We start from the raw sequence: 24,415 nt of genomic DNA, 5'->3' as shown, positions 1-24,415 counted from the left end.
TGTGAATAGGTCTGAACATTGCCAATATCAGGATAGTCAGAACACAATGCTAAAAAATTCCTCGTCTGATCTACAGCTGAAGTCTTTCAGGTCCATCTGAACATCCTTGTTTGGGACTATTTGAATAGATTTTAAGCATCCTATTAGAATTTCAAGTCACATTTATTTACAGTGCTACCTTTCTACGCATCAAGAACACTCAGAAAAGCAACCTTGATAACAGGAAAGCAAGGTTAATGCTTTTAGTTCCTGTCTCTGCTTACTGGCAGAAACACATACAGAAAAATTCTCATCTTATTTTTTAAAAGCTGGGAAGTCACTGGGTAATGAAAATGTGAACTTTGTCATCCAGCAGAGAAACAGTCACCAGTGAAACTCAGATGACAAAACATTATTTACTGCCTTAGTTGTTGTTGTAGTGAAAACTGCTCATAGAAAGCTTGCTTCTGCAAGGCTTCCGCTTAGAAGGCAATACTTTGCTAGTTGAATGAAGGAGGTTGAAAGTCAAGAGAGAACAAGACACAGTGACTGATTAGCATCTATCTCATCATTAAAAATAAACACAAGTCTGGATTAACCTTCTTAAGTGCTTATTATCTAAGTGGCAGCACAATCCCATGTGTGCAATTCTGAGTTTCTAGGAAAGACACAGCCATTAGCTTGGCTCTAGTTTTCTGAGCTGACCTCACCTTTTACGGTCACGTGCACACTCTGGCTGGTGGACAGCTGGGGTTGAACGAGGACATTGCACGTGTATTCACCCTCGTCTACTTCCTTCTGCACATCTGAAAGCTTCAGTGTCCCATTGTTTTCAAACGCCACTTGACGATGGTTAAATGGTAGCAGGTTAGAGTTCTTGTACCACTTGATGGAGTAATAGGGGTAGCCAATCACACGACAGTGGATGTAAGTGTCCCGTCCAGCTATTGCTGTGATGTTCTTCATTGGTCGAATGCTTGCTGGCCCTAGAAAGGTAAAAAGAAAACTCTTGAAAACAATTTAAAGGCACATTTGCTTGAAGAAACATGCATATAATTTTTCAAATATACAAACGTTAACAACATTTACAGATGCGGCTCACACACTTTTTAGCATTTGACAGTTTTTGCTTTTAAGAGCTACTTAAGCAGTTTCCCTAATCTTTATATGCTCTAGTTTTTCCTCACCCTGCAGCATACATACTAATTATGTGGGGGTATATGTTTGAATTATCTAACCCTTGCCTGATAAAATCTTTGCTGCATTACAAATTAAAAGGCTGAGGATGATTTAATTAATGTGAAATACTAAAACTAAGACAAAGCTAGAATCCTGTTACACATGAGAACACTGATAAAGTTAGCTTCTCTTTTTGATGTAAATAAAGTATAATACCATGAGGATGGGTATTATGCCATGTAGAGCTAGAAATGCAAGCTAAAGTACTGTATACATGGATAACTGCAATGAATGTTGGACAAATAAAGGAGGAAAGGAAAAAAAAAAACCCCATGCACAGCAGGACTAAAGTAAAGAAACTGTGAACTAATAGAGATGAGTATAGGAAAAAAAGACTATAGAACATAAGCCAAAGGGTTCTTCCAACATTTAACCATACCATACGCTTTCTAGATGGGGCTGGAGAGGCAGGGTGGGAAAAGAGAGGGGGGAAGAAAAGGAGAGGAAAAACAGTAAGTTGGTTTTCATCACATGCAACAATCTTCTTCTCCACTACAATGAGTTATGTGTGTTTTTTTGAGGAGCTGATTTGACAAGCACCTCTTACGTTTATTCGAGCCTGGTACAGGACGACTCCAGCAGAGTTGTTGGCAGTACAGCGATAAACTCCACCATCTCGGACCTGAGCATTAGAGATATTCAGGTAACTGACCACATTGCCTTCGGAGGTGATAATCTGGCTGATACGATGACTGCCATCCTTCACAATGGGATCTTCATCCAGTGTCCAAGTGATTGTAGGCAGAGGAGTCCCCTTCACGTTGCACATAAGGGAGACTGGCTCTCCTGGACTCACCACTTTCTCACTGAAGGCAGAAATTATTTTGGGAGTTCCATCTGCCAAGGGAAAGAAAAGCAGGAGAATAGTACTTACATGGTGTAAAGCTTGTTCCCTCTATCCTGGAGCCTATCATATGAGCCAAGATCTTTTTTAGAAGCAATGCAAAGAGTTGTGTTCCAGGACGTAACTCTAATTATTGAGAGAGGGAAACAAATTTTGGTAGTTGACTACTTAAATGATCCTTTGCTTACTGCAGGTTTCTTTTTCATCTTCTGAGAAACCCGGTACTGACTCTGCTGAAGGAAAAGCAGTTGAATAGATGGACCAGGGCTCTGCACAGCTATATGCACTGCCAGGTTCTTGCAGAAAAGTGTTAAAGTCATACACAGTTCATCACAAAAGACATACAGCAAAACCTCTACATATTTGGAATTTTTCTTCTGCTGGTAGATTTCAGCTCCTTGGAAAGCTAAGGATGAATCCTGCTGGCAAGAGCCAGGCATGACTTGCATAGTCTGATTTCACACAGCTGTGCCAATGCAGTTTAGTCCTGACCCACAATACACCATTTAGAAAAGTATTAAATCAAGCTTTTCTGAATACAGATTGCCAGTAGCAGCAGTGATGCCAGTTTCTTTCTGTGGTCATTTTGTGCTACAGATAAATATTCCTCTGAAATGAGAGCATTCAAATGCTTTCTCTTGTGATCTGTGTCACAATTTACTCAGCCTCTAGCAGGCAAGTGAAAAAGGAGAATGGATGGAGACAGAAACTTTGAGATTGTAAGTAGGTAGCAGGATTAACTAACCACCTATCCAGAGAGTTCAGTGGGGTAACATTTAGGAGGGCCGACACTCTGCTATTAGGAAGTTCTTTCTGAGATCGTGTAATGCATGTTCGTTCTCGTTTGAAAATCATACTTTCAAAGCTGTATCTAGAAGGAATTTCAGTGTAATCGGGAGCAAAAGGCCACACACCAAGAGCAGTATGCAGAACACAGGAAGCAATCCAGTCTGAAGTTCGGACAGCAGTGCTGTAGGCTACTGTCTGGTTTTAAAGAGCCAAGGGGCAAGTACACTAACTTCAGTGTTCCTACCATATTAGTGTCTGCAAGAAGGAAAAGGCACCTTATTACCTAGAGAGGGACCAAAGACACTTGAAAACTCACCTTGTACACAAAGCCCTTTAAGGGCACCTCATTTCAGTGTTGCACAGGACAGAAGGTGTCAGGATAGCACTGACAAGTCTCATGATCTGTGTGATGCACTACTTGTTTTTGCACACTACGTACTGCCTCTTCCTGTACACTCTGCTGTGTGTTACCCGTATGTTTGGGAGGCTTGAACCATGATGACTCCCCTGGAAATCACAATTCTTACATTGTAATTTCAATGCAATCTCACCCACGAAGCTGAAGGAACTGGCATGATGTATGCAAGACTCCCCACGAAATGTGTGGAGTCATAGCAGCATTAAAGACAGGGCTGCAAAATTCCCTTGCTTGCACCGTAGTCAAAAACGTAAGGCACTGCCACTCTCAGGCTCCTGAAAGACCTCAGCGTCCCTGGAGGAGCATTTGATTTGATTTGATAATTTTCTCCTCTTCCCTCCCTCCCTTTCATTTCTGTCCCATTGGTTGTGTGACAGAGTTCTTATTTATTTATTTATTTTCATCTCTGACTGTCATCTTTTCCTTTGCTATGTATTAGATACCATCATCTCTCAGAAAACAAAACAACAGTAATAAAAAAAAAAGCTTTTTTTATACTGAAAGAAAATTGACACAGGACCAATAAATATGTGAGTGTGCACGCTATGTACCTCTGCCACACCTCCTCCTCTTTTTTTTTAATTCAAGTGACAGGCTTTTTTTGGAGATGAAAGCAGACATTATTCTCCTAGTGAGACCTGAGTGTCTTTGAAATCTTTCCTGCTGTTGCTCTCTGATAACCTGCACTCTCTCTCGACATCATGATAGATTATCAATACGCTCTTTAGGCTTTCTTAGTCACGGGAAATGGTTGCCGAGGTAACTCAGTCCAGGCAGGTAATCTCTTCTTTTTCTATAAAGACTCTAAAAATAGTGTCCATGCCACAACTGCACTACAGCCTCATTAGTGAGCTGGCTCTGTACAAATCGATTACTTTCCTCACTTGATTATCATGTGGAACATTGTGTCAGTTAGTTAAGATGATGTCCAAGCCTTCAGCCAATACACCCAACCAGAAAAGCCATGCCCAGAAGGAGATGTTTGGAGTTGAATAGAGACCTCTTCTCTCATGTCTCTCTGAAAGCTAATGTCAAAAATCAGAAAAATCAGAAAAGGGTTTTTTGTTTTCAAATCAATTTTTTCATTCCAATAGTTTTTGCTCACAGTGGGGCACAATAAACCCCTCTGACAGTTCATGAGTACTCTCTTCTCCTGTCTAGGGTCTGCTATCCCTCACTTTACAACAATGACACTTAAAGATGACATATATATTATGGAGACCAGAATCACTAACCAGGTAGTGACTGACCTTCTAGTACCACCTGAACATAGTCTTGAGCAGACATCTTGTCCTTGCGCACAAAGCACTGGTAAGCTCCCCCATCACTCTTGGCCATGCCATCCATAATAAGGTTCTCCCGGTTGATGCCAGTGATCCGGACATTGTTATCAGGGTTGATGATTTCACCATTACGATACCAGGAAAGCTCCTGGTCCTCAGTTCCCGTCACACTGCAGGACAAGGAGACTTGACTACCAACACTGCTTTTTACTTTCCGTGGGCTAATCGTGGCTTTTAGTGGTTCTGAAGATTTAAATCAAAACAAGGGAGATGGAAAGGGAAATAGAGAACATTAAGTATGCATGTGCATTTATGTGCAAGTAACAAATTAATTCTCAGTTAAGGAGAACAATAAAAATCACAGCCATACCTTTCTGAAAAAAAACTACAAACAAACAACAGATGACTGTGCTCTAAACAAGCACTTTCACCACCAATATCCATGACACAAAACATAGATCTACAGGGATAACCTACTTAACGTGATATAATCCTCTAGACCATGCCTAGATGAACAGTAAGAGCAAATCTACTGAGTAACACCGTTGGTGCTGAGGGCCTAACAATGGCACTACATGTGTTTTGGGAGGGTAGGACATAACTTCACATTAGTTCAGTGTGAACATTTGAACTGATAAATTAGGTGCATTCCTGCAGCGGATCTTCTGGTTTAATTTCCTGCAAAAGGAACCCAGTTCACATATTTCAAAATCACGCCCTGATGTGAAGAAGTGCAGTAACTGTCAATAACCAGGAGATTAGCTTTTAAGAGTGGAAGATCTACACAAAAATTTTAATATAGGTGCACTCATAGACATCTGTAGGATCTGTCCACGTGTAAGTGTTTCTGTGTGTGGGCTCACTAAATTTTCTCCTTCGACACGGGAAGACTATGGTATTTTCAAATCAGCCTTAAAAAACAGTATGACATAGGTAATGCAAGTTTCATACTGAAAAAAAAAAAAGAGGATGAACAGTGTTGTAAAAAAAGTCATAAATGTAAATGCAAGGTTAACAAGCTTTATTCTGCCACCTAACAGTTACTGGCATTACTGGATGCAGATCTCATCTCATGCTTTGCATAGTTTGATTTTACTTAATAATAAAGATAAGGGACTACTATCAACAGCAATACCATCTCTGATACCAACCTATTTATTTTTTTAACCAGCTTGCATACATGCATACGCACACATGTATACACATGCTTATACATAAAAATTTCCTCAGCTAACTCATTCACTTTACAGAACATTTTATAACATACGTATGGAATAAATCTTTAATGGCCCATTGGAAACAGAGGCCTGGAAAAAACCACAGAGGTCAGTGGCCTCAGTCGTTCTGGGTAACTGACATGTATGTAACAGACCTTTCCCCTGCAATGGTCCAGAGCAACAGTTAATCTGTGCTCATATGCATGTTACAAGTCACTGAACATCTCCATGTTTCCTATCCAAAAGACCACAAAGGCTCAAAACGGTCAACGACTCATTAAACAAAATAGACACACTCAAGTGCACCACCACCATCTCAGAGCCATGATGATGCAAGAACGTGAACCACATCCTCCATTGCAGAGGAGGGTAAAACTCCTTCGCCCAGCTGTTTCTTCTTGCCAACCTGATCCAGAAGATATCTCCTGGCTGTTTGACCACTGAATCTTTAAGTAAAATGTATCACCAGGCGTTGGGGATACTTCCGGTGTTGCTAGCAATACATTACATCATGTCCCTGGAAGTGTTGCCTTTGTATCATACAATGCAGACTGAATTCCACTAATTTTTGTGAATACATTTAGAAGCAAAGCTCCTCTGTTATAATTCATGAATTACTGATCTTTGATCTCGGTTTTATTTTGTCCAAATACATTATGTGTAATTGTTTGTGAAGACATTCTTATGGCCCGAACTGTTCACAAACTTCTCCCTTTTCAGTTTGCTAGTCATGCTGTATAGGTGGAAACGTTAGTTCACAAAGTATTATTTCTATTCCAGGAAATAATTTTCTTTTAACAATAGAAGCATAACACTTTTCCAGTGCAGTGCTTCTGAGTAATAATTATCTTTGTAGAATTTGTGAAACATTCAGAATATTCACACATGAATACTCAGCTGAGGGGAAGTATGAGTATTCAATATTACCGAACAGCATGAGTCACGGCAATGAGAGTTTGGCAGCTTTATTCATGAGAACATTTGCAATTTCTTTTTAAGCATCCAATTCAAGCTTCTAAATTACATATCCTCCATGTGATAAATTATATAGCTACATTATAAATTGCATCTATTTGCACTTCTGATGGCTCAGTTGTCCAACGAACTCATCACAGAGCCTACTTTCTGTTGTTCCACAACTCTGAGAAGTTTAAGAATTGCTAAGGTAAAGTAACAAAACAGAAGGTACAGCAAGATACAGCAATATCTTCCCTGATGCAAACACCAAGGCAAGAAGTGGCCTGAGAGCTTAGCTCAGTCCAGGACTTACGTTTTACATACAGTCGCCCTATCATCTCAGCAGTCCCATAGTTGTTCCACACCTCGCAGACGTAGTTGCCTGAGTCTGAGGGTCGCGTGTTCTCGATCAGCAAACCTGTAACTGTCTGCCGAAACCTGCTGTCAGGCTCCCAGGGAACGTTGTCCTTCAGCCAACGATACTTTGGTGCAGGGTGCCCTGATGCTTTGCAAGGCAGCTCCACTCGCTGTCCTGCCATGGCTTTACGATGGTCAAACCCATCTAGAATAGATGGAGCTGAATTCGCTGGATCTGAAAGAACAAAGAGCAGTTTTCAATGGGAGCATTAAAATTCTTTCATTCACTAAGCAATAAGCCAATATTTTTTCTCCTGCATTTTTTTAGTCACTAGCCCAGTGTTTTATGTACTACAGATTGCTACTGTGACCCAGCCATCAGTCTGTAATAGCTCAGTAGTGGTGGCTGGGATCCAGCAGCATGTACTACTGAAGCATCTCGTGACTACTTGGAAATCCTCTCTCTGGAATTTTTCCAAGTGGCAATCATTTCTCTGGTCATCCTTCATGTCCCCTATCAGAGGAATGGAGAGCCAGAAATTTGTTGCCTTATTTATTACTGTTATCCCTGCACTATTCGACTAGACTGAAGCTAGCACATTCTCCATGCTTCTCAGTGGTCTGAAGGCTTTGACTTAAAGGAGCGATTTATTGCTTTGTCAGGAGAGAAATGGGCAAAGACACAGAATTTCTATTTGCAGTCTAACTGACAGATGAGCCTTTTCTTCTTCTCTGGAAAGAGAACTTAACGTGACTAGATCAACATACAACTTAATACTCCAACTTTCTGTGCACAACTTACTGAGAAAAGCAGCTTTCAGACGAACACACTTGTGTATCACCTGGCATGTATTTATGCATCTCACAGAACTCTAGCAGAGTGCCTTCACCAGAGGTGCACATACCCACCAGAAATAGTACTCTGTGATTTTGGCTTTTTAAGTTTGAAAACTTTTGGAGGAAGAGGCTGATGTGATTTACAGTTTTGTGCAACATGCAGCATGACGGAAGCCCATCCTGGAGCTATTGCAACGTAAATACTGACCACCAACTCAACAAATATTCATCTAAGTATTTTCTCATCACATGCACCCACTTTGCTAAGACTTCTGTGTCACAAAGAAACTCCACATGCTGATCAACTCCTTTTACTCCTATCTGACACACTGATCTCTTTTTGGGTATATCTCCATCATAGTTGCCTGGGTGTAGGTGTGATTGCAACCATTTTAACATTTTCAAGGGGTCTTTGACTTAGCTAGCTCAGGTGCTGTTCGCAGGACAGCTGCAGCAGGTTCCTGTTAGGAGCTGGAGAGATTAAAGGAGCAGTTCATGCTGAATTCAAGCTACTCAAGCGATAGTGGAATCAGTACCTGAGGTAGCTAATTTAAAGCTAGCTCAGATATAACTTCATGAACTGCAGCCACATCTGGGAAGGTACACTTGAGAGGAAATAGCTAGAAGCGCTATGCAAGTTATACTATCAATCCAGAAACTAAAACTGTGATTGCAAACAAATGGGCTAAGTAAATTTTATGTGAATACCTAGATAAAACCCTAAATGCCAGGTTCAATGAAAGGTGACCACAGAGGTTTTTCTGCTCTTTAGGTGCCAGCAAAAAGTTTAGCCACTGAAGGCAAAATCATATCTGGTTTACAGCAAATTACTGTCTGTCTCATTAGAAACATGCCAGCCAGTAGTTAAACAAATGGGTTTGCATGTATCAGTAGTCTCAAGGTCCACATTTGGCATCAAGATGGGCTATATTTTTAAGCTTGCCATGGTGTTTATGTCTGGCTTACTGAAAGCATAATCTGCCAGGATGCTCTTGGGAAGGCCAATGTCAATTTGACTAACTGATTAGCCAGCTTCTTTCTCGCCTTTTGGGTCATCAGGCACCTATGTTTTCAGTGCATGGATTCTTTTATGCAGACTGAGGAATGACTAAAAACATAAGCATGCGAGAAATTACAGCTCTGGCTCTTAGGAAGGTTACACCTACACAAAATTAATTTCTTCAATTGAAAGTAATAATTAAATAATTAAAAAGTAGAACTGACTTTTAAAGGTATTGTCTGTGCATTCCTACTCAAAATTCACAGCAGCTTTATATCTTCTCCGTATGCATTTAACTTCAAAAGAGTTTGTGAAGGATATATGTGGTCCCATCTGTGATCCTTTAAGTACAAAAATACAAAGTACCATGTGGACTTTGCAACAGGATGGGGGCCACTGGGGGAGGAATTAAAGTAATGGTAAGGAGAAGTTGTGGCTAGTAAATATCACACTCCAACAGTGTCCTAGTTTGCTGCAGAGAACCGTATATGCTTCGATGCTGGGCCCAGGCAAAGTGCAAAACCACCTCACACAACAAACTGATGGCGACAGCAAAGCCCCCGCTGCCCTCTTGTCCCCATGCCTGGGCAGAAGCCCAGGAAGCCAGGTGGGCTGCCCCCAGGAGCTGGGTGCTACGGCAGCAGATGCCATGGGAGGCACAGCCCCCTTCTGCAGCTACCGTTTCTCACCCTTCAGGAACAGCACAACAGTCCCCAGGTCCTCTATCCCAGGTTCACTTCACTTCACTCTTTCCCTTCTCCAACTGAGCCTTGGCAGGAGCAGCTCAGCCTGGAGTGCCATCTGTGGAACAGCTAAACTGAGATTTGCCTACGTACTTGAGAAGCCTTGAGCTGGTTCTTATAGAGGGAGGTATGTAAAATATATTCAGGGATACACAAAATATGATTCCAGTGACCTCCTTTCTTGCACTCTGTACTTATATATTTAAATGGGTGGTAAAAACATCTCTTTGGGATGTCCCTGGAACAGACTCCTACTTAGAGCTCCTACAGTGCATATATTCCAGTTAAGAAAAAAAAAAAAAGGAAAAGAAGAGGAAAAAAAGCACAAAAGAAATCCCAGGGTTCATTTCCAATCACCTGCAATGAGGCACATAGCAAAGTAATATAACCCAATTCCAATATGTGGTATAGAATTTTGAATTATTATTTTACTATGCTTTAACAGTCAGCTGCAAATGACTTCTAGCAAGGACAACAGCAGAAACACTGAGGCAAAATACTGTTCTAAAATATTCTACTTTGGATCTTCTTTGAAGGACAAAGCAAGAAACTCGTTATGCTTTCAAAATCATAAGGATTTTTTGGAGGGTGGTGGTTAAAAACCAGTAAAGATTTTGTGAGCTAGGATTCACGGCTGGACAAAATTATTTTTGGAAAAGCACACTATAATGGGCATTACAGGAATATTCTGTAGTGCGTTAATGGCCTTGGTTTTAATTTTATTTAGAAAGGCCACATGATTTTAAGGAGATATTCTTACTCTAAATGAAATTTGGAACTTGCTTTGGTCATAGGCATACTAATTATTCACATATGTATTTGCTAGTATATGCACATTACCTTTCTTACTCTTTCAAACAATAATGAAGATTAACTCGTATTAAAAATGTGGCCAAGAGGCTATGATAAATATGCACCACAAACTATTTCATCCCCAAATAACCAAAGAATATTTATGGATGTGAAAGGCAGACAAAAATGTAGGTCTCATGCAAGCAGACCTTTCACAACTATGTTCACGGATTCTCTGATCTCAGTTCTTAAATGTCTCACTATTTAAAAATATAAATTCCAGTAAAGAAAAAAAGAAAACCTGTTAGAGAAATATTAAGAGAAAAACTCTGTACATAATTGCTTCATTTGTTCAGTAGACTAACAGGACTGGAAATCAGAGCCCACTATAACTCTAATAGAGAATAATTAACCCCATTGAATTTAAAAAGCCAGCTATTGCACACATGTGAAATTTCCTATTTTGATTTGGTCTGTGAAGGAAAACAGAAAAGGGAACTCCAGACAGAGCACATCTTTTAGGGTGCTTGTCCTGAATTACAAACACAATAGAGCTTTCATTTTTCCCCTTTTGTTCAGTGAAATAACTAAAAATTTTCCTGTGGTAACCAAGATACAAGCCTGATTTCATTTATGTTACCACTGGCTCAGCCTTAGCATGATTTCATACGGAAGCAGACCATATTATGGAGCCAGCTAGAAGGATAGGACCCTGCCTATATTTATAAGACCAAAGCAGGCAGATTATTGTGCAGGAGAACTATTTCTTCATCTGGCTGGAAATAGCAGAGGCAAGAGTTTTACCCACAGGGGACACATATCAAAGGAAGAAACTCCTGGATCTGACTGGTAAGTGATTCTAACCTGAACAATCACACTATTTTTTTATCATTAGTATATTGAAGTACTGAGTTATATGTTCAGAGGGCTCCAGAATCCTTCAGCAATGACCATTTTGGAGGAGGGCAGGAAGTATGTTACTAATGCAGAACCTTGTGCCCACCTCTGTCTCCCTTAGGGATCTCAAACAGAGGGTGGAGAGCTGAGACCTAATCACTAGATTTTTTTCTGACAAAAAGACCAAAAGATAAGAGGAGAAGGTCGAAAGGAGAATGATCCCACTGACTTAGATTGTGAAGGTCACCGTACCCTGATTGATCTTTAGGGTTAGGATCTTTAGGACAACTTACTAACAGTGAAAAGGAGAAAAAGCTCTGTGGAGCTTTCAGTGGGATGGTGGGCATGTCTTCTGTAAGGCAAGGATACAGGGATAAAGAATAGAGAGTCTGGGATACAGTCTTAGCTAACTCCATGGATGAGGTAAAACAATTGCAGATTTGCTCACATGCAAACACAGGGTGCAGTTACAGCCACCCAGCAAATGAGGGAGAGGAAGGGAAGATGGAGAAGAGCTAATCCTATACAGAGATGTTTGAAAGCAAGTTCCAAACCCAGGCCTGGGGTCTGCTCCTCCTTCTCACCTCACTCACAACTGGCACCTCCTCTCACCAAGACAAAATGTGGAGAAGGTGGGATTGGAGCAGCACTGTACTGACAGCCCTAAGTGTTTGGTGTGTGTGTGTGTGGGGAAACCCAATAGTCCATCACACACACAAAACAATCAGGAGATGATTTAAAATTACAAGGAAAAGTTAAAATACCTCATATACCTCTCATTTTCCTACCTGCTGCACAAGGCTGTTTGCCCTGGGACTCAGTTCTACCCATGGACAGCCACCATGTAACCCCCCTGTCTGCCTGCAGCACCCTGCGTGGCCTGGGACAGGTCACGTACCCCTTCAGGCTGGAGATCCCTCCTGGAACACAGTGTTTTCCCCAGGGAAAGAGTGTGGTGAATGAAAAGGAAGGCTGAAATGCACCTCAGCTGCACCTGAAATGCACCTCAGCTGCACCTGAGACTCCTGCAGTGGAAATATCTACAGCTGAGCTAAGTGTCCTGAGCTCCTGCTATGATTAAGAGAGAAACAGGCACCATGGGGCAATTCATCTCACTCTGAAGTGGGCAGCTGAAGTAGGTCAGATACACTACCCCTAAAAGTGTTCCTCCCCTTTGGTTACAAAGGGAAGTGAAGGTGACTAGATACTTTCACTGCACGTGTCTACTTTTAATGGGATGAATCCCATCCACAGTCCTTTTTATAAAGTACTCTAAACCTACTAAAAATCACTGTACTAAATGCCGGTGCACCCTACAGGCTCTCTGGAAATATCTAACAGGAGGTGAAAAACAGAAAAAAGGATTTTAAAGTGGGACATTTTATTTTGCAGCAGCAGCTCACAGCTGGCCACTTCTATCTTCCATTTGATAGACGACTTGGTTGTTAGTGCATACAGGCACAAGAACCTGCCTTTCCAGTTTAGCACACTAGAGAGAGGCGTATACAATACTTAATTTAACATGATATATAAAGGAGCACCTGATACAAAAAGTCTTGCACTGTTGCTTTGTCGTGTTTCTCCAGTGTATCTGTGCCTTGTGATACATCGGTAGTTGTACAGTCCATCTTCATTCTGTACGTCTAAAATATACAAGGCTCCCGTGGATGTGATGAGAAATCTAGGTCCTGAAAGACACAAGAATTTGCAGTGTTTAAAATATCTGCAGGTTGTTACTGTGTTCTGCTTGCTCACACTGGGGGATGGACGACACAGGCTGGAGGATCCTGAAGGTTTTTTTGCCAGAGTCTAGAAGCTGCCAAGTCTAAGTTTACTAAGTACTCACTGCAAATGCATATAAAGATATTAATTCATGTGCACTCCTTATAAAAAATGTAGGGATCTGTAAGGAAAATATGAGGAATGAAGGAAAGAAATGTGCCATGGTTTAAATCACAATCAACAAACAATATCCAGGAGGCATCTGGAATAAAATACAGGGTAAAGAACCAATGCAGAATTTAATCCAGTTAAATTCAATATTGTAGAGTGATATGATGGCAATTCACCAGAAGAGCTGTGTATGTTAGAAAGACGGTCTGGGACAGCATTCATAATTAAACAATATTAACCAAAATGGCATTTATTGTCCAGGTACACCAGAAAATTGAGACAGAAAGGGTCATAAAAAGTAAAACTAAAGGGATCAGTGAAAGCAAGACAAACTCACAAAAGGAGGAAGGTTTTACCCCAAGAATATGGGATGTATTTGCTAAAAGATTCTCACCATAAGAGCCAGGTACTGCACAGCCTTGCTCCACAGCCTGCTTCAGGTGTGATGGGAAAGCAAGGACAGCAGAACCAGCCTTGTTGATGTTACCTACACCGCTGACCCCAATGAAGTTGTACACACCTGCTCTAGCTCCAAGCTAGACAGCACAAGTGTCAGGAACGGTCCCACCCCACCCTGTCCATGTTTCCTGTGGGTTAATGCACTCCAGGCCTCAGCAGGATGGGCTGAGCTCTTTGCAGCTCAGTACTTCCACAGCCAAGCTACTGGCAGAAGATGAGTTAATACATTATTTAATCTGCTGTGGACTTTTTTTTTTAATAGTATTGCAGTCTGTGATTAGAGAAGCACAGCATAAGCAGGTAGACAGACTCTGTGTCTAAAAGAAGAGTTTAAATAAACAGCACAGGACGTGTTATTTAATATCCAATTTTTATTTTTTTTTTTTAATTCTGCACAGAAACGTTCATTTCAGGAAGAAAATTAGGTCCAAAGTGACTACCCCCTAAAACTGAACAAGACTGACATGTTCATGGTCAGTATTTCTCCTAGTATTCATTCAAATTGAAAATTATATAGTGGAAATTCTCTTCAAATGTGTATTTCTTATTATTAACTCTAGAATATGTGGAAAACATCATGGTACATATGTAGACATTTGCAGTTTTGATCATTTGACACCTGCACAGATGCCTCTGTTCTGTTGTAAGTGCACGTTCTAAAAGCAAGGACACAAAAAAACCTAACACCTGCCTGGTACATGTTTACTCTAAAGCTTTTCCCATATTACAATAAATGGAAGTAATGTGGTTAGAATGCATAGCAAACTTGGGCCTCACCTGGCCACTATTTCCGTTTAAAAAATACTGCAGTCTAAGCTATGGATGCTTTTCTAAAACCATTAAACTGGAGAAAATGTTAATATATTTTCTTTGTTAGGTCCGCTATTTTTTCTCTAGTAATTGGTAGCTCTTACAATATACATACCTGTACCTATGTATTATAAAAAATATCTAGCTCCCAAATTAAGGGAGAGAATACACAAAGATGAAACCCATTATGAACTAATAGTCAGTGATATGCAGTAAGAAATATTTCCTTTTCTTCAGAGCTCTATTTGAGCAATGACTTTTTAATAATTAAATGTAGTCAGGGTGCTTGCTCACAAATGCATCAGTGGGAAAGCAATCCAGCAGAGAAAAGACAGAAAGGAAATGGTATCATTACAGAGGGCAATCTCCTTTAAACCACAATCTAAAAGAAATGGGAAAAAATTTTTTTAACAACCATTTAATGTCACAGGACAGGACTGACCCTTAGAGCAGAGAATATTGAATAAAGCAACATCAGCCCACCTCTCTCATCCTTGTATGCATACTGAATTATAAAATAACCACACTGGTGATTTGTCTTGGCTGACCCTGTTCTCCTGAAAGTCAAGGCACAAGCACAGAATCAGTTAGGTCACAACTTTGGAAAAGCATAAGCCACACTGCATATAACCTTCTGAAGTATCTTGTTTGTTCAAATAACATGTGCTATTACTAAGACATATATCAACAAAACAAATCCCCAGAATGGAGGCATAGAAGATGTTGAGCTACTTGCCTGCTACTGAAGAAGTGCTCGGCAAGGGAAGATGTGAAGGAGGAGGGAAGACTGGATAGCAAGAGCACTCTCCTCAGCCATGAACCACACTGTATTCCAGCCTAGAGGGGTTCACAGGCTAGGGAGGTTCCTTCTTATACAGAGGCCATATTGACTTCATTTGCCCCTGAACATTTAATTGCTTGCATACAGAAGGCTTGTGTTTCAACACAAATTACTTATAAGCAAATGTACTGTTAGGTGTAGTAGGAAAAGCACCTGAATAGGTAATATTTCAGTTTCACAGCCAGGTGTCTGAAATATGGCATTGAAAAGGTTACACAAAAAAAGCAAAGCTATCTTGCAACTTGTATTTTAATATGTTAGTTGTAATGCTTGGAGGAAATTATATAGAGAGTTAATAAGACTAAGTTAAACCCATACAATATGTTTTACCTAGCTTCTCAATTACTGGTAAGTTATGTATTTGCTAGTCACAAAATAGCTTAGCTTGACCAAACATGCTAACAAGGTTTTCTACAAATACTAGGCAGCTAACAGCTACCTGCTAGCAACCAGAAAGCATAGTCTGCAAGTGTGCAGGCAATTACTTAGTGAACCCCCCTAACAATCACAGGATTGTTCTTTACCTGCTGTCAGTCATACAGCCCAGCTCCAAAGCCACAGCAAGGGGAATCCTACTGCCTCTTAGGGAGGCAGGCTCATAATGATTCACAGAGAAGAAGTACTGCCTGTTGGTCAGAGAATACTTTTTTGTTGTTGTTATTGATTCTCACACTGTAACTCCTAGATATAATGTAATGTCCTATGCTGAGTATTTCTTCCTTTTCCTTTCACAGTCCCCAATTACTCAGACATAAACACTTGTCCCATTCCACCCTATCTCCTCATCACATAGGTCCTCAATGTCTGCACCCTCCAACAAGGTTTACCTTTACCCCTAAATCTAGGTTAGAAAGACATTTAGAATTTTGGTGTGAAAACGGCGGGCTGTTTGACTTCTGTGTCACATGCAGATTCTGCACTACTGAAATATTCATAAAGCAAATCTGCCTTAGCCAAGAAATATATTATAAGGACTACAGGTAATTGAAGCACAGTTGTATCCCTTAGTCTGTAGGCAGCATAAAATGACAGCTTCAGGAGATGGGAATCACATTTAAGGACTTGACTTGGGGTTAGTGATGGGTATATGGCAAAGGCAATCTCTTCTTGCTTCTGCTTCCAGCTGTGTGAGCGTTAACCAGCTCTGTATTTCAGACAGCACAGCCAGTTCAGACACGTGCTTGCCCACAGCAATGCCACTCGGCTGGCAGGGCTGCCAGGTTGCTGAACCAGTGCTGTGTATACTGTGCAGACATGTCCTCTTTAGCCCAGTCAAGACTTAGATCAGACTTTTCAAGCTGGCATGTAACTCCATTACCAAACTATGCAGGGGTAGATGTTGGTGGAGACGCTGCTCAGCTGCTGTCACATCACAGGACCACAAACGCATAAAAAGGTGCTAATGGGATGGTTGTGACCATCTTGGTCCCTCCAGTAAATCTGCACATGCTGTGCATTTGTGTCAAGCAAGTTGAACCTAAACAGCTGAGAGGAATAAATATGCTCCTTGTACAATGCCTTCATGCAGCTTTCTTTTTCTGGGATCCAGTTTCACATTCACTAAATATACATAATTCCATTTCTACAGAGTCACACTGTTGGAGACTACTAGTATGCACAAGTTTAATATCATACAATGTGTCCAAAGCTTAAAAGTTAATTCCTTTCTCCATGCTTTTCTAAAGCTCTCACTATTTTCAGATCCTCTGCACAATTTTGAGATATGGTCTATACAGGCCATCATTAATAATTAAATTTGTCTCTCTTCTTAGGATAAGCATGAAGCAACTGTCACAGAAATTAAGTTAGAAGATCCAATTCAGAGCTTCCCTTAAAACTGCGAAAGCTCACTTCATCTGTATTTCTACCTTGGACACGTTATTGCCGCTAATACAGGTGCTAGAATCAAAGCTGGCGAAATATATGGAGTGGCTACTGCTGGGTTGAAGAATATGTATAGATTTGTGGACTATTTCCAGATCTCATAGGACTGACTTATATTTGCAAATGAAGACTTCCCTCCTCAGTCCTGGGTGTGTGTTTCGTCAGATGCAGTTATACATCTGGGTCAGTGAGAGTGGGTACACTTACTAAAAGCCTGCCACTTAATAAAAGAGGTTTGTGAAAGCTGTGCAGAGCCAAGAAATTGTTCAGTGTTATCTTGCTGTATTTTCTAGAGAAGTTATGAACATATTTGAGCTATCTAACACTGCTTAGATCATCTTCCTGTTGGAAATTACTCAGGCAATTGTATAATAAAACCTTCACTTAATGCATTATCTAGAGACTTTTGCCTCACCCTCTTTGAATATAACTAAAAGTAAATAGTTATTGTCACACATCAGATGTTATCCCCCAGTATACATTTCTCACCAACACACATTGTGTATAATTGCAGGGCTAAAGCTTTTCCTTTTCCTCTCCTCTTCTTAATATATTTTGCATACTTATGTAATGCTTTAATAACCAACCCCTCCTTCTACTGTAAAAACGCGAGACAGAAAAGATGACAGAAAAATAAAAGGGGAAATGCATGTAATTTCTGTCATCTTCTAAACAGAGAGCATTTTCATTAAAACCGACAGGCTGTCAGCTGTGACAAAGCCAAAGTGTTGAGTGTTCTGCCTTCTGTACTTCAAAAAGTGTTTAGAAATGTACCAGGATGGGGATCGACAAGCTCTTATTGCCCTGTTGATCTAGGGGAGTGCTTTCTTCTTGAAGCGCATTTAATTTAATCGCTCTTGCTTTGCTGTAACAAAGTCTAATTTTTTTGACTCACCTACTTAATATGCCAAATAAGGATTTTTTTTAATGGAACATCCTTTCAGATAAACTGAAGCTTTTTGTTTGTTTGGCTGTTAGCAGGCTTCAAGGGAGGAAGGCAGATAAGCCTCCTTCACAACAATTAAAAAGAACACTGTCAAAATATAGCTCATAATTCCTATTTATTATTCCTTCTCAGTAGTGTTTGTATTAATGCCTTGAAAACTTGATTATAATAATTTCAGCATTTGATTTTCAGAGATGTTGAAAGCTTACATATTTTTTGGTTTTCAATGCTTGGTGCCTTTGAAAAACTGGCCCAATATCTGTAGTATGTATTTCATTCAAAGAGTGCAAAAGATGTTAGGAACCCTTACTACCATTTGCTTTGGTGAGGTGGGCAAGCATAGTAACATATTACTATTTAAAATGTAAATGTTTTACAGAGAAGCTTACTGAGATACGTGGATTGATGTACACAAGTCAGTGGAAAAACAGGGAATGGAACTCATAAGTCTTTCTCCAACATCCCGTCTGTCATTAATACATAACTTTGCCTCACTGCGAGACTGAAAAAAAAAATATAGAGAGGTCCAAGGACTAGAAAAACCATTAAACTCATTTATTCTCACCTTTCATGCTTCACCCATTAACTCCTGCACCAAGTCCACATCTGGAAGTTAAGCTATAGCTTTTTTAAGAAGGCTAATTATTCTCACTTTTGAAAATTATTGTATTGTTTGTGGTCTATCTGGCTTTGACCCCAGCTATCGATCTTACTGTGCCTTCATTAAAGATTTCCTCTGCAGCCAGAAATCTTCTGTCGATTTAAGTACTTACAGAACATGAGGAAATTACCTCTTAAACCATCTTTCTCCTTAATTAGTTATACAGATTGAACTTCCTGAATAATTTACTGTGAATTATTCATATCTTGAAATATTCCTGTAGTCTTTGCCCAATACCTTAACAACTTTTTGAAGTTCTTTTTCAAGTTTGGATCATGCATATAAGTTCAGTAATGGTTCTGGTCATAGTGAATGCAAAATGTCACCACTCTCCTCTACAGAAATTTTCCTTCCACTTATGTATCCAGGAATTACAGGAGTCCTCTTATCAATGCTAACTTGCTTTAGTTATTTATCGAAAATGGTGATCTCCTTTTCAGAGTCATGGACTTAGAAAATAGATTTACCCCATTCTGTAGATACAACCTATGTCTGTCTGTCTTGACACTAGAATTGGCTGTATGAAAAACTGCATGTTCAAATCAGACCTCTTTATCACACAATCCGATCTCCCTATGCAACTCACCAAGCCGTATCATCATTTGCCATTACACCGATGTTTGAACAGTTTGTATACTTTATTGACATGTGCTTCCTTAAATTTCAGTCATTAATTGAAGCTTTAAATTTATGTTTTCATCTGAGATATTACCAAACCACTTGTTTTGAAGATACATATTTCAAAGTAGTATGACCCTGAAGAGAACAAACGGGGAAGAGGGGGAGGAAACTGGGTCATACCTAGGCTTGATCAACCTGAACTAAGGGCCCCAAATCCCATGACATTTTAGAAGCCTACCTCTCATTTTACTATCTGCTGACTAGAGCCCTAAATAACCTGGTGACTTCATTAAAGTTGAGCTGCATTAGCCAATTGTGTGTTCAACTCTCTAAGTGAGAAGAGGTCACATTAACAATTACGAAATTGCTCTTATGTAAGGTATTTAATGCTTTCCATTAGACTGTATAATATCAGAGATTAAAATAAAATTTTACAGGTCTGAGTAATAAGTTAAAATAATTCTGTTTAGGTTTCCTATGTGAAATTGTTCTCATGTATAATTCATAAGAAAATGTGAACACTTTCCTGTAGAATTAGTGCATAATATTCTTGTATGAAAATGAGAATATTTTAAAACTGTATCATTAATTATTCTTTTATCATGCCTTTTTCCCCAAGCATGCTGTTAGTCTTTAAATAGGGGTAATGTTATCCTCAAGATGGTTTAAAAAATCATATTTGATTTTCACGTTGTTGGAAACACATCTAACGGCATTATGTTATTGCAGTCTAAATTGGGTTGATAGAAATTAAGAGAACAGATGGCTGTTCTAATCATGTGCCAAATGATAATATAGAACAAATAAACTTTTATCAGCTGTACTTGTCACCTCCGCCAGATAGAACTGCTTCTGTTAAGCAAGTTTCTAGCGTGACCTGTGCACGCAAGGGGAGAAACCTCTCCACAGAGCCAAAGTACAGAGTAAGCTATAACTCAGTTTTATAGCACTGCTACAACATCATCCTCAAAGCAAAACAATCTGCTGGTCTAAGCATGGAAAATGTGCTAGAAGCAGCCATGCTTAAACTGGGCCCTGAAGTCACAGTCCTGCGAATGCTTTTGATACACAAACCAACGATTAGATGAGGAGAGAGCAGTGTAGGGAAAGAGGAAGGTAAGGATTTCACCTTTCCAAGCACCACTCACAAAATGTACTCAACCTACATGAGACACCTGGGGTGCTGCTCACAGTAGGTGGTGCAGATGGTCAAAACATGACTGCGCTCCTCTGAGCAGCACAGCCTCTCCCCCAGGGATGTAGCCAAGCTCACAGGCCCTGCTAGCAGACCTTACAGAGGATAAAACTGATTTTTTTTAGCTCCTCATATTCCCTCAGCTCTGGAGTCAATAAATGGCACCTTTGGAGTGTGTTGCCCACTGCCTCTTTCCCCATCTGGGACACAACCTGCAGCTGACTTCCAGGAGAATAGGAGGGAAGCCACAGCACTGCCCTACAGCCCGAGGGCAATTAACTTCCTGAATCAATTACAATGAAATTAGCCCACCCTCCCGGCACACCTGTCAAAGAACCAAATACACATTTGCATTACATGGCTTTGCCTTTGTTTTGATAGCTGGAGACGTCACCACGAGCATGACTCAATTTCTGGGCGAAAAATTCAGTGGCAAAGCTTCTCAAATGGCACCATAGTATAATGCTGCTCATGAGGAATTAAGGTCTTTGATCTTCCCATTTTTTTCCCTGACACGAGGAAACAAATAAGCATAAAAGACATAGGGAGTTGTCTGAGGCAAGGGAGGCTGCTGCCATATTTGAGCTATTGTTCTAGGCTCCTCAAAGCTTACAGAGATGTATCTCTATCATAAGACTGAGCTTTCAGGTCTGAAGTTTGCTTCAGTTCCAGAGCAGACAGAGTTTTCTCTTTTCCTTCTGGTTTCTCGTTTGGTTGGTTGGTTGGTTGGTTGTTTTCCCAGAATTAGATCTAAGAATTTATAAAACGAGCCAGCAGCCTCACATGAGGTATTTTTCTATTTTATATAGGCAAATAATCTGTTTTGAGTTCAATAAAAAATAACTGAGGTTATCTCTCTGCAAAGAGTTAAGGATGTTTATAAACATTTCCAATCCTATGGCCTCACATGGTTCCAATTGTACCATAGATGGATTCTTAACTTGGCAAAATTTATGTAGAACTGATAGCTCAAAACTAAGACAGATTTTTTCTTACACTGTCAGTCTTTACCCACCTCACCTCCTCTACGTTAGCCAAGTCCCTTCTCAGGAAACATCTATTTTGATGGTAGCTCAGTCTGAATCAGGGGATGCAAGTAAACCTGTTACTGATCAGTCACCCTGTACCTTGGCCAGTGGAGATTAGAGCTGCTCAAAGTCTGGGAGGTCCAATCAGCATCACCGTCTCTCTAAGGAGCAAGGTCATGAAATATTTGCCACTTAATCCTTGAAAGTTGAAAAGCTTAAAGAGAAAAACAGTTAACATAGAATTACTATTATTTTGGCACTTATATCTCTAAGGAACGTTAGGCTCCAACCATGTCTTTCTGCGTCTCTCCAGACAAAATGGATTTAGTGAAATCTAGATACTGTGGTGTTCACTTCTCCATTCCAAAAAGGTTTAATGTCTCATAAAACTTGAGATTTTGCCATAGCTATAGTTTCCACATTTCTCTTAATGTTTTTCATGCAATATTACTATGCTAAGACAACAAACCTGCCAATACCTTGCACATAGAACCGTAAAGTGAAAAAAATTAAAATGAGAGAGAAAGGGAGAAAGAAACAAAGAGAAAGAAAAATATAAGAAAGAAAAAGAAAAAAAGAAAGCAAAAAAAGCAAGGAAGAGAAAACCAGGAAGGTGGGGGGAGGGAAACGAAGCTCCAGTTTTGACTTTATAATTGAGCTAAGAGAGATTATCTGCTGAGTCAATTACAGCATTACCATAGGAACAAGAGTTGTTGGGTTCATATTCAGAGAGGATGAGGCCTGAACACAATGCTTAAAAATCAAGTGGGTTATAAAAGCTGTTAGTATCTGTATTCACGGTTTTAGCTGCTTTAAATTCAACTGTAACGTGAGTTCATTTGTGTTTCTGTAATCACAGAATAAGGAAAGACATATGAGTATCAGTGCCATTATATGCACAGTGTTATCGTTTTCTGAATAAGTTTGGATACTCTGATAATGGCCGTTCTGCAAACCAGATTGTTAGACAAATTACACAAATCAGAACGCTTTTTATTGCCCCCTCCATGTTTCTGAGACTGCAAAATGTATTTCATGCCAATTGTCTGCACCAATTCACTTATATTATGTATGCAGTATTCAAGTTTTATAAAGGAGGAATAAACACACTCTTCTTTTTTTTAAAGCATAAACAGTTGCAGGAGCTGTATTTTTGTGTACACAGACTAGGTTATGTTAATTGTTACTACTTTATTATTGAATAGTATAAATGTGACTGATCACATAATGTTTATATTTAATTGTTCACCCTTTTAATCTTTTATGAATATATTAGGCATGAACAGTTACAGTACTCTACCCACTGTTGTTAACTGTCAGTCCTCCAGGATATTAAATAAAAATGCCATAATACAGCAGTTTTAGATGATTTGAGTCCTTGCACATGCTGCTGTAGAAGCTGTTTTCCTTATTTCAGCTAGAACGAAAGCAGATAATTTTAAATCACTAGCCAGTTTTAAGGGCTCTGATTAGAGAGGATTCGGCTTTGCCCATGATATATGGACCTGTCTGGAGGATTAAAATTTCTTCTCTCAGGCTTTTCCTGGTGCATCCCAACTAAGTAAATAGGCTGCAGCTGACCAGCACAGATAAACTTATGCTTTACTCTTTACAACATAAAGGAACATAACCCATCTCTCCTTCTATCTCCATGTAAATTTAAACACAAGCTTGTTAAGCAAAGGGTGAACCTCCATCTCCTCTGGCTTGAACAGCAGTTGGTTTATGTCACCATCATCAAATGTGCACCTTAATAGTTTACAGCTTAGAAGTCATTGTATATGCAGAATACGTACTGTTACAGGCAATATGATCAGAATAAATCACAGCCTCGCATACACAGAATTACAAGTGCCACCAGCAGCAGAATTATTTTGACTAACTGCAAATAATCAATATTATGCTACATTAATTAGAGCAGCTGCAGCCTTGTGGCCCCACATGTTTAGCCACATTTATTCTGCAGGTAACTGTGAAGGTAATGAAGCATCTCAACCTGAAGGAACAGTTTTATGAGAAATTTAGAACAGTACCCACTTCCCTTCATGAAAAAAATCTGTTCAAAGATTCACAAGACATCTGAGTATTCAGAATTTTTATTTAAGGTACATGCAATAACTAACAGACAAAGCCTCATATGGTGCATTCTAGTGCAGTATTTTCACCTAACGACTGATTTTGAGAGTGTAAAATTAGGGAAACCTAAACAGGTTAATTTGGTTTTAGGCTAATGACTTGGGAAGGAGTTATTATCTTCCTTGTTCAATTTGAAAAAGTAAACCTATGTTGTTTGGATAAAAAATATTAAAAATATTCACTGTGGGAGGAAGTAGCTCCAGTAGGAATTAGAGCTTAATTAAATAGTTTCCCCTGGAGACTCTTGGCCAGTCCCCTGGGGACAGAGTCCAGTGTTCAGTGAATGATTTTTAAAAGGAAGAAAAAAGCAATTAATTATGTACTCTTCTATATCTTGGAATACGACAATAATGTTAAGTCTATGGAGTCACTTTTCAACAGCTCTTTAAATACCAAAATACTTCTTAAGATTTCCCCTACCATTAGCTGCATACTACTTTTCCTCTAGAAAATTGCTCTCTCTCATACACACTGATTTCCACTCTGAACATACTGTGAACATGCTATGTTTAGAGTGGAAGTTCCACTATGGAACATGATGGGAACCTACTTCAGTCACTAGTTTACCCTTCCACACAACATAGGTGAG

The 24,415-nt window shown here is 39.7% G+C and overlaps 1 protein-coding gene across 2 annotated transcripts in view; it reads right to left on the bottom strand.

The window, feature by feature from the left end:
* Positions 1 to 24,415, bottom strand: part of DSCAM (DS cell adhesion molecule) — a 410,765-nt gene that overhangs the window by 174,503 nt on the left and 211,847 nt on the right. For both annotated transcript variants that reach the window (XM_059818552.1, XM_059818562.1), the window contains 5 exons: positions 12,894 to 13,040; positions 7,040 to 7,318; positions 4,520 to 4,795; positions 1,759 to 2,055; positions 690 to 965 (listed from right to left, as the gene is read on the bottom strand). In XM_059818552.1, coding sequence (XP_059674535.1) covers positions 690 to 965; positions 1,759 to 2,055; positions 4,520 to 4,795; positions 7,040 to 7,318; positions 12,894 to 13,040 — 1,275 coding nt within the window. The remainder of the gene's footprint in view (positions 1 to 689; positions 966 to 1,758; positions 2,056 to 4,519; positions 4,796 to 7,039; positions 7,319 to 12,893; positions 13,041 to 24,415) is intronic.

This window comes from Gavia stellata, chromosome 1, assembly GCF_030936135.1.
Source record: "Gavia stellata isolate bGavSte3 chromosome 1, bGavSte3.hap2, whole genome shotgun sequence".
Classification (NCBI taxonomy): Eukaryota; Metazoa; Chordata; class Aves; order Gaviiformes; family Gaviidae; genus Gavia; species Gavia stellata.
Note: the sequence above shows the minus strand (reverse complement) of the source record. Positions and strands in the feature narration are given on the sequence as shown.